Source organism: Gossypium hirsutum, chromosome D03, assembly GCF_007990345.1.
Source record: "Gossypium hirsutum isolate 1008001.06 chromosome D03, Gossypium_hirsutum_v2.1, whole genome shotgun sequence".
Taxonomy (NCBI): Eukaryota; Viridiplantae; Streptophyta; class Magnoliopsida; order Malvales; family Malvaceae; genus Gossypium; species Gossypium hirsutum.
The window spans coordinates 802,303-819,669 of record NC_053439.1 but is presented as its reverse complement, the minus strand read 5'-3'; the positions used below and the strand labels follow the sequence as shown (position 1 = coordinate 819,669).

Sequence of the window (17,367 nt, the reverse complement as noted above, 5' to 3'; positions counted from 1 at the left end):
TGGTCGGAAAATCCAAAGGTAAAATTTTTCTCTCCTTTTTCTTTCTTTTATTTTATATTACTGATATCTAAACTAAATGAAAAAAATAAGAGATAAAAAATGCGAATCTAGGAAGAAAAAAACAGATTAATAAAGACCAAAATCACCTTCAAATTCTTTGTTTCCTTTTATTTCTGGGAAATTGATTCGTTCCGGCCAATAGAATAAAGGGGCCAACCCCTTTTTACAGTGAATAAACTTGACTTTTATAGCCAACATCACATGCTTTTTCTTTTCATTTTGTGGTTGCTGCTTTCTTTACCCGTTTGCAGGTGGGCAGTTGGGCAATGGCAGAAAGCAGGTGAACGGCGGTGGGGTGGTTGACCAGCAGGCCTGGGTGCGGCGCAAGTGGCTGTCAGAGGCTAGGGTTAGGGTTTTTTTCTATTTTTTTGATGATTTTGGGCTATTGGGCTGTTGGGTATTGGGTTCTTTTGTTAGTGGGCCGGGCAGAAAATTGGGCTTGTACAGTATGAGCAAACCTAAAACATAATTGGATTAATCATTTACAAATATAGTCGGATCAGATTTGTGATGAAACGGATCAGATCATAAGATTTCAATTTAGTCGTCGGTCCAACAATAATTAAATAAACCATTATAAAAATATAAAAAAAAACACTTATAAAACCAGTTCGATCGTGTTTTTTGTGTCCTAATTTCTATTTTTTTACCAATTCCAAGTGATTCATATAGAGATCAGTTCGACCCCTTTGTTCGGATCAATATACCGGTCGGTTCTTAGTCTGATTGGTCAATCTGGCTCCAATAACACTAAGTGATTGCTTCAAATAAAGATGATAAAATCTTATTCACTTATTAACGTGTATTGAGTGCGATTGGTCGATTCACTTATTAACGTCTACTAAATCGAGTAGTAAGAAGTTCAATACCCCCTAAGTAAGATCATAGGTTCGGGTCTTGTTGATGGAAAACAAAAACAGCTTAAGAAGACCTCCAACCCTTCTTAAAATTCGAATTTAACCGAGACTCAATATAACTATTTGAGAGCAAAAATTTCCAAAAAAAAAAGTCCGATCACTTAACGAAATTTGACAAAATTAATTAAGATATTAAAGAGCCTTTATTAGGACAGATATGATGATGCATTAAATTTAGAATGGAGGACCACAACAGCTTACTCCTAAACTGATTAAAAAATGGGGGTTAAATTTTTGTGTTGGCGTGATAGTTAAAGTGTTAATCGTTCCAGGTGTGGTTTGAGTTTGAGCTGTGCTAGTCGCGTTACTGTTAGAGTTTTGCTCTCCTCTTTTAATTCACAAAAAAAAGGGTAGAGAAGCTGGCGGTGACCTTGACCCCAAAATAGAAGAATTGCTTTAAAACCCTTTTAGAAATTGTAAGAATACAAATTAATATAGTGGTAAAATTTTATTTTAGTCCCTAAATATTTATAATTTACTTCTAACCTCTCTATGTAAAATTTCTGGCTTCGCCCGATTAAGGGGACGACGAATATATATTTAAAGTAAAAATAAAATTTTTATGAAATATTTACAGTTATAAAAAAAATATTTTTTTAGCATTAAAAAATTATTAATGATTAATCTTTGAGAAAGTAATTTTTTTTTTGCCATCTAAGCTTTGATCCAACAAAAAGGAATTTGGATATGGAAGTATTAAATTTGTTATTAATATTGAATAGGAATTCTAATTTAAGAAAAATATTTGAGGGAAGAAAAAAGCATAATTTATCATAATTTTAGATATTTACTATAAGGGCTAAAATGAAATTTAAAAGAATTTAGAGAGCTAGAACATAAATTATCATATTTCTAAACAATTTGCTATAATGGCTAAAATGAATTTTGAGAAATTTAGGGGCAAGGACTTTACTAACCTCTTAACCCCATTCTACGTAGAGTCAATTTGATTGTAATGGTCAAACCTCAATTAAATTCGAATCGAGTTAAGTTAGACTCTTAAACGAGAGTTTCTACCCATAACACTCAAACTTGAAACCTTACTTGCATCAAGCACCTTATCACTCAACACAATAAACGTTTATGATTCTGTAATGTCTAAAATAGGTTATGTACTTAAAATAAATTATACAATTTTTTATTTAAGTACTTAAAGTTTTTTTAATAAAAAATTAATACTTTTTCGTTTTATCCAAAAAAGTGTATAATTTTCAATAGCAGTGTATCACGTGTTATATTTTTATAGGCTAGTACTGTGTTTTGAGATAAAATGAGACAAATTTGATAATTTAAATATCACTTTTGACTTGAAGTGTAATTGAGCCAAGCCGAGTCCGAACACTAGCAAGCTCGAGCTCACGCGCAACTCAAAATTTGAAACTCAATACTTAGTTTGAGCTCAATTGAACATCTATTTCTAAGTTTGAGCTTGGATCAATATATACTAGATTAAGCACGTATGTATTTAAGCTTTAACTTGGCTCGATAATTAAACTTGAGATTAATAATATATATTAATAGTAATATTGTAATTTAATATAATAAAATATTTAAAATTTATATTAAAAACGTAATGCTCAAAAAAGCTCGCAAGCCATTCAAGTCGAGTATCACTAAGATCGAATTTTGGAAATGATATTATTGGAATGAACAATTACGAACCCCAAAAGAATTAGTCTCCTTCAACTATAAAACTTTAAAAAAAAAAAGAATTCAAGTTCTAATTTTAGATATCGAAAAATATACAATCCAAGTGTTGAGTGCAATGTCACTCCCAATAGGAGAATTTGGGTTCTAATTTTAGAGACCATATTATTAGAATAGACAATCACGAACCTCAAAATGGTTAGTCTCCATTAACTGTAAAACCAAAAAAATATACAATCCCAGTGTCGGGTGTAATGTTATTCTCAAGAAGAGAACTCGAGTTTTAATTTTGGAGATGACATTATTAGAATATGCAATCCCAATATTGGGTGCAATGCCACTCTCAAAAAAAAAAAAACTCCGATTAATCTCCATGAAACCAAAAACTATACAATCCCACACGTTATCAGCCATGATTAACCTCGAGATACCCTCACACTGTAAACTTGTATCAGTGTTTCACTGAATTTCAACAACTATTTCTAGTTATCAAACAATAGTACTTTCCATCCCTTCAGACCCTCTTTCCCGGTATGGGATTCAATTCCCTTTTCATCACCATTTTTCTCATTTAACCTTATTTTGCTGCAAACCCCTTTAAGCCTAGCTGCTACCCTCTCTCTCATTTGATCATTCACTTGAAAGAAACCAACAATGGGTCGTGGGAAGATCGAGATCAAGAAGATCGAGAACGCTACAAACAGGCAAGTCACTTATTCAAAACGAAGGAACGGTTTATTCAAGAAAGCCCAAGAGCTCACTGTTCTTTGTGACGCCAAGGTTTCATTGATCATGTTCTCCAGCACTGGCAAATTCCATGAGTTCCTTAGCCCCAACATCTCGTAATACCGTTCAAATCCCTAAACCTTTTCTTTTTCTCTCCATGAATTTATATATATGCATATAACAAATGATTCATTGATTTGGGGTTTTGTTTCTTTCTGAATCAGGACAAAAGGGTTTTTCGATCTTTACCAAAAGACCACAGGGATTGATCTATGGAACTCCCATTATGAGGTTTACAATGTAGTTTTTAAGCTTTGTGGGGTTCTTTTTGTTGTTGTTGTTGTTTATTCCATTTTTGTGTGTGTTTTTGCAGAGAATGGAAGAAAATTACAGGAGCTTGAAGGAGATAAACAAGAAGCTGAGAAGGGAGATTAGGTATAATGAAAATTATAGCCCTTTCCCATGGTGTATATATATATAAACCAAAGCTAGGGTTTATTTGTCAATGGAAAAAAGGGTTCATGCTTTTTTTGTTGTTGTTGATTAAGGGAACGGAGTTTTTTTTATTTATTTGCAGGCAGAGAATGGGTGGAGACTTGAATGAACTTAACATTAAGGAACTGCAAGCTCTTGAAGCTAAAATGGATTCTTCTTTGCTAGCTATACGTGAGAGAAAGGTTTGAAATTATTGGAACTCTTTTTTTGTACCAAAAGGGTGTGTATATATATATATGTTGTGTGTATGTGTGCATTATTATATATATTGGGTTTTTGTTTCTTTCATAGTTTATATATATATATTATCTTTCTGCTAATTTTAACTCCATTTCAGCCTCCATTGAAAAGACTCCTGACAATGTTTTTGGGGTAAAAACAAGGCTAATGGAGTTTCTTTTGGCATTTCCAATTAGGGGATGATTGAACCAAGTTGAATTTGAATGATAGGAAGCTTAGTCTTTGAATTTAGTTGGATTGAATCTGCCTCAAGAATTAATCGAGTTAAATTCAATTAAGTTTATTTATCGATTTTTAGACTCAAATTTAAATTCAAATTCGGTTAAACTCATTCATATTATATAATAAAAGTAAAAATATAATTTCATTATAAATATATATTAAAACGAACAGCTCGATCAGGATTTCAAGCTGTCCGAAACGAATGTTATGGTGCTCAAATTCGGCTCGACGATAGCTCAAGCTGCTCGAACTTGAATTTGATTCAATAATTATCAAATTAAATTTAAATTTTTTAAATCAAATTTAAATAAATTATGAGTATTAGTGTCTCATCTCAAGCACTTTGCCTTTACATTTGTGGGTTCAAAAATTCGAGAAATCCCAATTAAGCAATGTTGTTAAGTTAGCTAGGCGATATATATATATGTAAGAGTATTTGTAAGTAATTATATGTAATTACATAAAGCTTAGACATAAGAAACCCTAAAATCCGATTTAATTTACCTACAAAATCACTGCAACTGATGTTATAAATCAAATTATGAAACTAATTAATATGAACTGATTGTTTCACAGTACCATGTCATCAAAACTCAAACAGACAAACACAAGAAGAAGGTAAGTAAATTGAACAACTCAAACTATCAACCTTTTTCTCTAAAAAAAGGGGGGTTTATTTGATTCAAAATTTGGAGAAATTTTAAACATTTTCTTGTTGCAGGTAAGGAATTTGGAGGAAAGACATGCAAATCTTGTCATGGACTTGGTAAGAATCTTTGGGGATTGAATTTCATAGTAATTTGTAATTTTCTTAATGTTATGATCATCCAATAGTTGAATGAAATGTAGGGTAAAGCAGGTTTGGCACTTTTTTAATATAGAAATTTGTTTTTTTTTCAATTTGGTACACTTATTTAGTAAAGTTATATATTTTGGTTCCAAAAAGTAGCGATATAATTTTTTTAGTGTTTAATTCTGGTTTTAAGGTTAATTCAATGAAAGTTAATTATTAGTATTACTAGTGTTGAATTTTCATGATTTTGTTAATAAAATAGATTTAAATTTAATTGTGAATTTGTTTGATTTTGTGTTTAATTCGTTAAATAAGTCTGATGCTTGTGTTATTTTGGGTTATAGAGTTGAATTGATGAAAGCTAATTGTCGATATCATTAGTTAAGGGTAAATATAATTTTTGGTAGTTGAATTTGGACTCAAATTTTCAAATTGATACATATGTTTATTTTTGTATATTAGTACCCAGATTTGACTTTCGTCACACCTTTTAATCTGTTTTTGTAACTTCGTTAAAATTGGATGAAGTGGACCAAACATCAAGTTACATGTAACAGATGTGGCATGTGTGTCACGTGTCTAAACCTAATTGGTCCACGTCACCTAAATTTGACTGAGTTACAAAAATAGGTTGTCAAATGTGTGATGAAAGCCAAATTTAGATACCAATTTAAACAAAAGAAAAAAACACGTGTCAATTTCAACATTAAAACCAAATTTAGATACCAAAAAAATATATTTACCTATTAATAAATTTACAGATATGACGTTAGACTCGAGTGCCAAACCATGTATTAATTTTCTTTTTTGTTAAACGATAGTGGTGAATTGATTCATTTCCCCTTCCTTTTTGTGGTTCATTATAAGGAGGCAAAGCTTGATGGTCAAGATGGAATAGTTGAAACCGGAGGATATTATGAATCAACAATGGGACTACTACCAACTGGAGCCTCTAATTTATATGCCCTTCGCCTTTACCAAAACCAACAGCCTCCACTTGTTCTTCACCATGGAACCAATGATCTTCGCCTTGCTTGATGCTGGTCTCTGTGGGTGTCCCCTCCATTGCAGACTGTATTTAATCTCTATCTCTTCATTACTATACTGCTAACTCATACATTCTCTATCTCTTCATTACTATACTGCTAACTCCTGTCAATGTATGTATGTATGTATGTATGAGTTAGAAAGTTGCATGGTGAATTAATGGGTGCCTGAAAGTAGCAAGATTTTCGGTGTACCTTATTGCCCTAATGACTTTTCTTTTCCTAAGACAAGTGAAAGTGTTGTTGCGTTATTGATGTAATACATAAATTACTTTCAATGCATGCTCCCTTTGATATTGTATTGGTTTTAAAAATTTTTAAAAATAATACAGGCGAGCTTAAAATATACCTGAGTTGATCATTTACGAATATGGTGAGCTTAAATTTTAAACCATAAATTTTTAAAAATAAAATGAAATTCAAAGTTTTCAAATTTTCGATGATTTTATGGTGAGTGCAAAATTTCACGAAATTTATCCTGTTTTTCCCTTACCATTATATGTATTCATGCAAGTTTTAATTCAAATATGAAAATTCAATATTAATTCAAACCTAATCAATAACTCGAAGTTAAAAATAACTGGCACCCACAATAATTCAAATACATAATGATATGATTCGAAAAATTTTAAAAGACGACTTAAAATCGAAAATAACCCAAATCAAAATATTGAAAAATTTAGAAACCTGAACTAATCTAATCTATATTAAACTCCCAAAATCAATCCAACATGTGGTTAGTACATTAATATGCATGTTTGGGAGGTTTGTATGATCCATGCTTGTCTGCCAAAATCTCAAATAAAGATATTCATATAATGTATAAAATTAAATTAAATTAATTTTAGATTAAATAACAATTTAAATAGAATCAAATCTAAATTGAATTTAAATCAAATCATCATCTGTTAATGATGAGTAAATCACATGCATTAATTTGGCTCCTTAATCATTTTGGATGCTTCACTTATTTTTAGCAATGCCCCTTCCCAAATATGTTTAAACAGGATTGATTATATCGGAAATTGATTAAGATATTAAGTTGGAGAATAGTATTAAATTAGTTGAATCAAAAATTAATTGAATCGATAAATCGGATAAAACATTAATTGAAACGAAATTTTATATTTTTAAAATTTTTTAACCAAATCGATCCGATTGATAAATTAGTGCTCTAATCGATTTAACCACCATCCCGATTTTAAAAATATTACCCTCCCCTTTTCCCTTTTTGTCATTAATCCCTTTACTTTTTATTGCTTTTTTTATTAGAAATTGTAGCAATGTCAATAATTTAATTCATAGAAATTATTCAAATTCTTATGTAATTTTTAACATAGTAAAAATTGAATCAGATTCAATCCATCAGGTCAATAACAATTAAATAAAAATTAAAAATCATAAAAAAAATTTAAACCGATTTAGTCGGTTGAACTACAATTTTTTTTGTTCCAGTTTTCAATATTTTTTATCAATTCATAACGATGTGATATATGCCTAATTCTATATCACCAATTCAATGAATCGAATCATCAATTTTTAATTCAACCAACTACTCTAATTTTAGTCCTTGTGCTTTTTAAAATTTTAACTTTTAGTCCTAATCCAAATTGCAGCAGTTAAATTCGTTTGGTTAAATTCAATCCCTAGTCTTGTACTGTGCATATAGTTATAGATTTAGTCTATATTTCTCAATCGGATCATTTTAAGTCATTAAACTTTTCGAATTTTTAAAGTTCAATCTTGACGCAAATTACAATTGCTAATCCATTAACTGGTTTTTAGTGATTAATATGTGAAAATAACAATTTGACAAAACATTACACATAAAATAATATGTTTGCCATAACATATTCTGAAAATCGCAAAACTAAATTAATTTAATAGTTATTTGGTGAGGATTGAAATTTTAAATTTTAAAAAATACAATAACTAAAAATAATCAAATTCAAGTGTAAAAACTAAATCTACACAAAGTAAAAAAATTAATAGCAAAATTTAACCATTAATTTATCACTATCCGATGATCAATGTTTTAATAATCGAATTAATAATTAATAATCAAACCAATCAGAACACGAGATCCAACAATAATTAAACAAATAATTTAACATTCATAAAATTAATGAAAATTTAAAAAATTATATAAAAAAAAACTATAAACTAGTTCAACTGGTTTCAATCCCTTTGTTCGAACTGATATACACCAGCTATTCGGATTCGGACAACATTGCTATAAATTCAGAGAAGGAATGATACTAATTATAATAATATATATGTTTTATCCTCAGCTTGAATGTTACTGTTACAGTTTACAAGTTAAAATTTGGGATAAGTAACAGCAAATTACCATTACGAATAATGAATACAGAATTAAATGCACACAATTGCTATGGTAAAAGGTGAAACCTATTCAGGGGTGCCAGTAACTACACGATGCTCCCCGATTGCAATACCCGCTTTCGTAAAATTTACAGACCCGTTGCCCTTTGGGCGGAGGTCTGAATGAACCAACTCTGTTTGGAGGAGGACCACCACCACCATATGATGAGTGCCTATTCCATGAGGACCTTCCCCTGCTGTGAAAATCACGGTCCCTTGTATCAACATACCTTTGTTGGTCCCTCGGATCGACGTACCTCTGTTGGTCTCTTGGATCGACATACCTTTGTTGATCCCTTGTATCGACGTACCTCTGTTGGTTTCCGAAATATGCTGGATTTGTTGCAGAAGTGCCTGAATGGATGCTACTACGATTTTCCTGGATTGTTCCGTGACCTGTTCCCCAACTAAGGTTTGTAGTTTCTTGACCTAAATCATCCCAATGAAAACTTGTATTTCCATGAACGGCTCCCCAGTTGGTACCCGTGGTTTCCGGTCCTGGTCTCCAAGGGGAACCTACAGTGGTCATGCCCCAAGTTGTTACTGGTTGTGCAGGAGGTTGCATGTCTGAACGAGCTTCAAATTGGTTAACCGAGACATCGCTAGGCCTCGTATCTTCATCCATTTCGGCACTTGTGGAAGAATGACCGCCGGAACTCTTTTGAGCATCGAGAACTTCAGAAGTAGAGATCCCGAATAGCTCGTTGGTCAAAGCTGCTAGAGATGGCATTTGTAGATCGTTTGTTGAGCTTAAAGCGTCACTTTTTCCTGGATCAGGTGCAGGGCTCAGTCCTCCTACAGGACTAAAACAATCAGGTTCAGAACCTTGAGCCAAGTCCCCATCACAACGCAAAATTGATGTAGGTGAAGCCAAGCCATTAAGTGATTCCATCGCTTCAACTTCGGCTAAGAGATCCGAAACTGATTCATCACCCAAAGAATACTCGTTGGGTTCGGGAACAATCGAATCCCATCCAGATTCATTATTTGGAGGATCTGTAGGAGAAGAATGTGTCAATTGGCCACTTCCTGAAGTTGGAGTAGCAGCATGATCGCTTCCCAAGTCGGTTGGTTTTATAGAAGACTTGGGAACAAGATCCGGGTTCCATTCCCCCGGGGAAGGTCTTGTTGAATTGGACGAATACCCTCCCCATTCACCAGCTACTTCAGGAAGCTGTGGTCCATTACCCACTAGACTAGAAGCAGTGCTCCAGGTAGGACCAGAATCCAGTTGCGGAACATTCGAAGAAAGAGACTGTTTGTTTTTAGTATCCTGACCTTTTGAGTCTTCATGGTTCAACTTCGATGTTGAGGTAGGAATATCAGGGAAATCGATATCTTGATTTAGCTCTGACACTTCAAGAGCCCTAGCCAGATAAAGAAGACCAGAATTGGAATTCCATCCATTTGAACCATCATTCAAAGGTGGAGCTCTCCAGCATTGCCCGGAAGGTTTGACTGATTTCCCATCGTTATCATCTTGCTTCACATTTCCATCAATGATTTGACCTTCTGAAGTCTTGTTCAAATTCAAATTCATGTCGATGGAACCACAGTCCCATCTTTCAACCCCATGACCTTTGCTAACTTGATCAGACTGTGTTTCACATGGTTTCTCGGATATTGTAGATGCAGGAAGTGAACTACTCAATTGGGGCTGGCCAGGGAAGTAATTATCGCCCTTCATAGAATCCCAGTGCGGTACAGAATTTCCTGTCTCTGCCGCATTAGAACTGACAATATCTACAGGAGCAGTACAAGTAGAAGATTGAGAGCCCAATTCTTTGCTCTTCGCAGAGTCATTATTTTGACAATGACCACTTGTATCATTCTGCATCAGGTTCAAGCTTCCCTCGGGATGTTTACTTTCCATCTGGTTCACCTTCTGATCCTTACTCTCCCTAGCATCTTCATCCCTGTTCCGACATCCATCCTCCGTGGCCATACTTGCATCCTCAGTTGGCATGCGACTGTGCTGAACCAATTGTTGCAGTTGGCTGTACTGCCCAACCAAAGCGTCAGTTAAAAGAATAGAGTTTTCTTGCTTTTCACTTACTCTCCGTACTCTCAATTCAGGAGGAAAATGACCACTACTGCTCCATCCGCGTAACATTGCCATAGCGAATGGCCCTTGGATTTTCCCAAGTGGATCTTGATAGTGCCATATTTTATCTGCCTCGATACTATTTACAGATAGCTCCATTCCTGTAGAGTGCAGTGGAACATAAAAAGAAACCAGTCTAATTAGCACAAAGATACATAAAAAAATCCATATACATGTAGACGCCTACCTGCCTGCCCTTACACATCGATATGGCCCATACCAAAAGATGAAGAACATAGGATAAACAACAATACAAAAAACGTTTTATGTTTAAAAGTGCATGCTACCTTTTTTCTTCTCATCCAACTCTCCAGAAGCTTCATCAGAAAATAGATTCCTATTTGGATCACGGTGTATGTCAGGAATTTCATGCAGCCTACGGTGCCGTTCATCAGGTGAGTTCAGAAGCTGCAATTTTTCTTCACATTCTCTGAGCGTGCAACATGGTCAAGGAATACTTGATAAACTTGTTACTGTTTACTTACCAACAGAAAGGCTTAGAAGCAAGGCAACTGCCGGTATAATGTCTAATCGTGTCGCACAGTCTCATAGCATGATTAGCACAAATAAGTTTTTTTAGTTGCATAGCTTAAAAATGTAGAGACTAAGTTTGGAATTTGTGTTGCAAGATTCCAAGTTCCTTAGTTTTCTTACAGCTTCTCAACCAAACAAAACATAAAGTGGATTTGTAAGGCCAATTGCACTTCAGGTACAATGCAGCAACTAGCGAAAAACACACAATGTCTAACAAAAAATCACTGCCATAAAGAGAAGCAATGCGCTGAGATGGTAAATGACAAGATTGGAGTTGAAAAGGCTGAGCCTACTTGGTGCTGGTCATCTCTGACATTTTTTAGTCATAAGACTCTTAGCTGCCCCTTTTCAACCACACTCAAACCACTAAGATTATACCTTTGGATGTCCCTTTCACTAGATTTACATTGAAAGATAAATTGATAATTCAATAAATTAGCAAGATGTTGGAGGGTAAACAAAATCAGCCTTGAAATAAATGCATTAGGCAATAACTAGGGTGTAGCACCAATATTCAACCAAACATAGAGATGTGCTAAATTGATATCATCGGACAAAGGTCTGCAACGAGAGATCGAAAAAGCATAGGAAAAGAATTACCAAAAGGACTTTGCATCTCTGGTATGGCTAAGAATATGATCCCAAATAAAGGATAATGAGCATGATAGGCTTAAAGCAACAGTTAGGTTTATAGTTAATTGCATGTTGGTGGCTTATGTTAGAATATCGTCATAGTAGAGGATATAAGGGTATATGAGGAGGAAAAGAGGGGGATTAAGCTTAAAGGTCAGTCTCATATCAAGCATCAAAGGATATTCTTTCGTGTCCCCCTTCTTGCTTGCTTGATTGCAAAGATTTTTAACCCGCAAAATCTCTGAGTCCAGACACTGGTAAAAAAAATAAGAGCAAATGCAAAACACACCTTCAGCATAGTTCAAGGGGAAATAGAAAACATGTAACTATACTTGAACACTAACATCCTATCACTTCAAAGTAACTACACAGTATTATACGCAGTCATTTATGAGTTGCAACTCTGAAGTTAGGGAACTTACGTCATTTACCCTTACTGCTTGAAGTGCCATTGCTTTCTCCAGAATCTCACCCTACAACAGTATGTAAAACTCCTTTCAAATGACACTACAAATATCTAGGCTGAAAACTAAAAATGAACATAAGACATACCACAGTAAACCACTTGATCTGCCCGCTTTTTATTATGCTCTGGCGCAGTTGTTGGCATTCATCCTGAGTTATAACAAAAATGTAAAAAATTAGAGCGAAACTTGTATACCTTGTCGAAGAAGGTAAAGTTACCTCTAATTAAGAATGTATGTAAATGATACAGCCATAGAGTTGGAGAAACATGTCAATGGCCTTATTGAGTGACCTTTTCAACAATGTAACAGTAAATGGTTTATATATTTTATGGTGTATTCCCTTTCATTCTTTCTTTCCAATTTTATTCTCCCAGCCTATACCAATCCACATAAGCCATCAATTAGCTTCAAATTTCTCATTCACCTCTGCCATTAGAATCTTCCCCTTTTTGGCTAATTAAGCCATTTTCCCCTAGTTCAATCATAAATATGACCCTCACTAAAATTCGAACCAACAAAACCAAACTCTTCATCCCTTTTTCATCAATATGTCAATAAAATCATGGAGCGGATGCACATTAGACTTCCTTAAATGAAACTTTTGTTAATAAAATGCAGGGTTGAGAATGGAAAGATCCTTTAAATAAATGAAGCGAAGAAAGAAGACACACAAAATAAGTAAAAATTATGAATTGAACAAGTATATTGGGGCACCTCAGACAATTCCTGATTTGAAATTCCATTAATCGAGACCACCTCTTTTTTGTCCAAATTTAATATCTCAATCATGACATCAATTGTCTTTTCACCAATTTTATATGGTTCAGCTGCCTTGATGGTACCTGCAAACAAACACATCATTAGTGAATGTCTACAATAACAAATTAAAATATATTAGGGAGCAATGGTTATTTAAGTTAATACCGACTACTTGGACAAGTCTATAAATATCTTGTTTCTGATCACAAGGAATTCTTATCCTTACAAAGGAACCAACAACTTTGTCGTTAAATTTTTCAACATCGTCAATTAAGTTCTCCATTAAACTTCGCCTCAAGTAGATCAAGTTCATATTATGAACATCAATGGCAGCAAATTCATCTGGGTTTGCCTTTTGTCCTTTCTCATCAACCTTTTCATGGGTTTTACATCTCGTATCAATGGCAATAACAGGCGGACCATCACTGTTCCCAAGAACAGCCATCTGGGTAGCAACAGCTTCGGAACGTTTGCTAATGATATCAGTGGGCCTCAAATGGTTTTTTGCAATGCCCGGTTTTTCTGCTTCTACAGATTCAACTTTGTTAAAAAATGCCTGTTGCTTCAACATTTTTCTTTTCTTGGAAAAACTAGCTCCTAGGTCTCCAAAAGGCTTCTCCATGATAGCATTTTCTTTCCATGGGTTTTTAGCTTTAGTAAGCTCATCTAAAGTTAGAGATAGCTTCTCTTTCAAGAATACCCAATACATCTTGAAAAGATACTCCCAGCTAGTTTTATCATCAAAATCCACTTGAACCTGCACAGTATAAATTAAAACACCTTTAAGGCTCTCTACCCTTCAATAATCTAACTATAGCAATTACAATAGTTACAAAACAAGAAGCACAACTGATGGTAAAAAAGAAAAAGCTGTGAGATGTTCAAAAAGAAATGCTTGTATAAGGTGTAGTCGTAATTAATCATACCATTTCTTTATTTCCTGATGTGCTGTTTTCAATAAGCATTATAGTTCTCAAGCACAATCCACAAAATCCTTTGTTTCCTCTTACATTCACGTAATCAGCACCTTTAGTGCAATTCTTGCACAAGGAATACGTACACGTATAGCACATATAATATGAAGACTTCTGACAAGTGCTACATATATGCCACCCTGAAAGTTACAACAAATAGAAAAGCAAAAAATTAATTAAACAAACAACTTGAGCATTATAACTTACTGATAATGGGACAACCGACAACAATGTATGCATGATAACTAATTGGGTAGCAAACATACAAGGCAATGACAAACATGGAAGCTACCGTTAAATATGCATGTGGAGAATGTACATCCTATAATTGAGATAAAAGGAAGTAACGTAATCTAACAACCAATCCCGATGCAAGAATCCAAGTCAGTGACAAATGTGAAAAGTCACCAGTCAATGGACACACATTAATGGTATGATATCTTATCATAGTTGAGATAAATAAAGTAATCCGGTAATTATATGACAGAACAAATCTAAACCGATGACAGAATCGAAAGCTTTCATTTGACATGCACGTGGTAACACAACGAAAGAACATCAGTTAATTAACTGCGAAGAGAATAAGTGAAACATGAATCTAGATAACGCTAACACATGCTTCAACACTTCCCATCACTTGCATTAATTAAATTGAAACAAAACTGACGAAGATTTATAAGAAATAATTAAAATCCAACATACCACAGTTCCATTTCGCCTTTGATCTAAAGAATGCTTCGTCCCTTTTGATGCAAGCCGGATGATATGCCTTAGGACAGCCACTGACAGGTAAAATCCCATACAATTAACAATGTAAACGGCACAAATGAATACATATCTTAAACTATTAAGTGCAGCATATGAATTAATAGTATCATAAAATAACCGAAAGATCCGCATAGATAAACTTTCAGCTTAACTTAGCAAAACTGAAACCAACTGCAATTAATTTGCATGAATAAAAAGATCAGATAAGCTCAATTGAGCTAAAGGTCAATCAACTTCATCTTAACTTAACAAAACTTTTAAGTTCAATCAAAACAATAACTCTAGCTTTCAGCTTATTATTGGCCAATGATTTCATTTCACTACATTTTCCGATCAACCAAAACAAAAATTCCAAAAACTCACTGGCGATCACAAAGCACGAGACTCCCGCCATCGAAGCATATAAAGCAAACATCTTCTTCATCCTTCTTCCTCACAGTTACCGGCGCCGGCGCCGACGAAGACATGTTTCTCGCCGGATTCTTAGGCGGTCTTCCCCTTCTCCGTTTCATCTCAACGACTTTGACTCCATTCCCCAACTTCACCTCCCCCATACCACCACCATCTCCACGAACCGCAACATCGACGAGATTCGAATCTTCCGTCAACGGAACCTTCCGGCAGTGATCGACGTTCATAAGCTCCACTCCTCGATTCAAACCATCACTATTATTCTCAGCATCACCACCACCACCACCGCGCTTACACAGAGCCGTGCCCGATTCTACTTGTTGACAATTTTCCATACAAAAAAAAATTAAAAATAGTATAATTATATAAAAAATCCTCAGAATAATCCTTTTTCACTTTACGCTTATGTTAATTTTTTCTCTGAAAATTAAAAAAAAAATTAAAACAAAAAATGAGAAAACCCTAGCGATGGAATTGAGGGGGGTTGTGGGCACAATGAAAATGGACTTGGAAACTGGGAAGAGGGGATGTGACAAGGCATCGTTTGGCAGAAAAAACGTTTTTAATTAACTTAATAAATAATATTTTTTTATATTACTTGAATTTCAAAGATAAGACTTGAGATAAAGGAATTGCCGTCGGCCATTGAGACAGTTGTATTTATTTTTTCACTGCTCCAAATTTTTAACCTTTTTTAACGCCAAACGCGGCCTTTTGTCAATGGGAAAATTTTCAATCATTTTTCAACACTAAATTTTAATTTTTTAAATATAAAAATTAATCCTTCTGCATTAAATTCTATCGATTTAAGTTAATTCCATCGATTTTTTATAATTATTTAAATACTATTTTTTATAATAAACATGTAAATTAGGTGAGTTAGATTAATTTTGAGTTTAATCAATTTGATTCGATATATAGATTATTTCGAGTTTAAATTTGAGTTGTTTTGAATTCGGATTATTCTGATGAAAGCTTGGTTTTTTGAGCATGATATTATATTTCAAAGCCGGCTCACTTTTAGACATTCGTTTTAGGTTTTAAGTAATTACGAATTAGTATTAATTCTATTTATGGAGTATGTTTAAGTTCGGATTAATTTAAATTCATATTATTAATTTTTTGTAGCTAGATCGAATTGAGACAAATTTTTCTTTGAAATGAGAAGGGAGGGTTTGGATGGACAAAGCATTTATCTGTAATCAATGTAAAAATAGCGGTAACTGTAAGATTAAATACTGTAATGATACTGTAGCGTGAAATAAAAAGTAAACTAAACACACTACACCACCCATCCAAACCCACCTAAGTTAAATTTTGTATCTAGGGGTGAGCAAATGTCGATTCAAATAAAAAATGGGAAAAAAATTTTAAATTTCGAGTTAATCGAATCGAGTTGCTCGAGTTATTCGAATAATTTGAATAAAATATTTGTGTAAATACCCCTCTGGTCCATAACAATATTGAAAACAAACAAATTTGTCTCTCTCAACAAAAATTACAAAAAAAATTAAAATAATTTTCGAAAATTCTAAATATTTATAAAAACTCTAAAATTTATTTTTAAAATTATAAAAATTATAAAAAAAATTCTAAAATAATAACATTGGGACATAAATAAGTTAATTAATGATTCAATTTCATCATACTAAAGTATCTTATTTTTTATTATTTTGCATTTAAAAAGATTTCAAATATGTATGGTTTCAAATTTTTGTGCTCTAACAGAAATTAGTTATACTGTAACAAGATTTTAGTTTAACTCGAACAGTTTCAATCAATTCAACTTGACTCGAATTTTATTTCACTCAACTCTATTCGAAAAATTTGAAAATCGAGTCAGGATAATAAAATAACGCTCAGCCTTATTTGTATTGATGTCAAGTTCGTTTTCATAGATGCCTAACTTATGCATGGTATCAATAAATAAATATACATGTATATATGTTTCTCTAAGCTTAATCTAATCTAGCCCAAAATATGAACCACGAATCTTGTTAAATCCACCCATATTTATAGATGACTAGTCCAAATAGTTAGCCTAATCTACCTGATCTTTTAAAGATGTCGATAGAGCAAGGTAAGGGCATGTGTTGCTAAATTCACCACCGCTCCACATTTGGCACACTCTCAAAGACGAAGCCATATAATTGTTTTAGGAGGCTAGAGATGAATCATAAATTATTAAC

The 17,367-nt window shown here is 33.5% G+C and overlaps 2 protein-coding genes across 3 annotated transcripts; one reads left to right on the top strand and one right to left on the bottom strand.

Annotated features, from left to right (window-relative positions):
- The first annotated feature begins 3,064 nt into the window (after window positions 1-3,064).
- On the top strand, window positions 3,065-6,424 carry LOC107909434 (floral homeotic protein PMADS 1-like). Of its 2 annotated transcripts, none has more exons than XM_016836940.2 (7): window positions 3,065-3,466; window positions 3,575-3,641; window positions 3,724-3,785; window positions 3,928-4,027; window positions 4,884-4,925; window positions 5,029-5,073; window positions 5,971-6,424. In XM_016836940.2, the coding sequence occupies exons 1-7, from the start codon at window positions 3,279-3,281 to the stop codon at window positions 6,136-6,138; spliced, it is 672 nt and encodes a 223-aa protein (XP_016692429.2). In that variant the 5' UTR covers window positions 3,065-3,278; the 3' UTR covers window positions 6,139-6,424.
- Window positions 6,425-8,399: 1,975 nt separating this feature from the next.
- On the bottom strand, window positions 8,400-15,769 carry LOC107909435 (zinc finger CCCH domain-containing protein 44). The gene is made up of 10 exons (XM_016836942.2): window positions 15,131-15,769; window positions 14,702-14,781; window positions 13,952-14,139; window positions 13,191-13,782; window positions 12,981-13,108; window positions 12,352-12,414; window positions 12,222-12,272; window positions 11,983-12,053; window positions 10,920-11,068; window positions 8,400-10,733 (listed from the first exon to the last, which is right to left on the bottom strand). Exons 1-10 carry the CDS (start codon window positions 15,511-15,513, stop codon window positions 8,560-8,562), a joined length of 3,879 nt encoding a protein of 1,292 aa, XP_016692431.1. The 5' UTR covers window positions 15,514-15,769; the 3' UTR covers window positions 8,400-8,559.
- Between the last annotated feature and the right edge of the window lie 1,598 nt (window positions 15,770-17,367).

Excerpts from the sequence above, each read along its gene's own strand:
- LOC107909434 (XM_016836940.2), top strand. The coding sequence starts at position 3,279 with ATGGGTCGTGGGAAGATCGAGATCAAGAAGATCGAGAACGCTACAAAC. Across the intron at positions 3,467-3,574 it reads TTCCTTAGCCCCAACATCTC|GACAAAAGGGTTTTTCGATC; the intron begins GTAATACCGTTC and ends TTTCTGAATCAG. Across the intron at positions 4,926-5,028 it reads CAGACAAACACAAGAAGAAG|GTAAGGAATTTGGAGGAAAG; the intron begins GTAAGTAAATTG and ends TTCTTGTTGCAG.
- LOC107909435 (XM_016836942.2), bottom strand. The coding sequence starts at position 15,513 with ATGGAAAATTGTCAACAAGTAGAATCGGGCACGGCTCTGTGTAAGCGC. Across the intron at positions 12,054-12,221 it reads AAGCAGTAAGGGTAAATGAC|TGTCTGGACTCAGAGATTTT; the intron begins GTAAGTTCCCTA and ends TTTTTTTACCAG. Across the intron at positions 11,069-11,982 it reads AAGAAGGGGGACACGAAAGA|GCTCAGAGAATGTGAAGAAA; the intron begins ATATCCTTTGAT and ends ACCATGTTGCAC.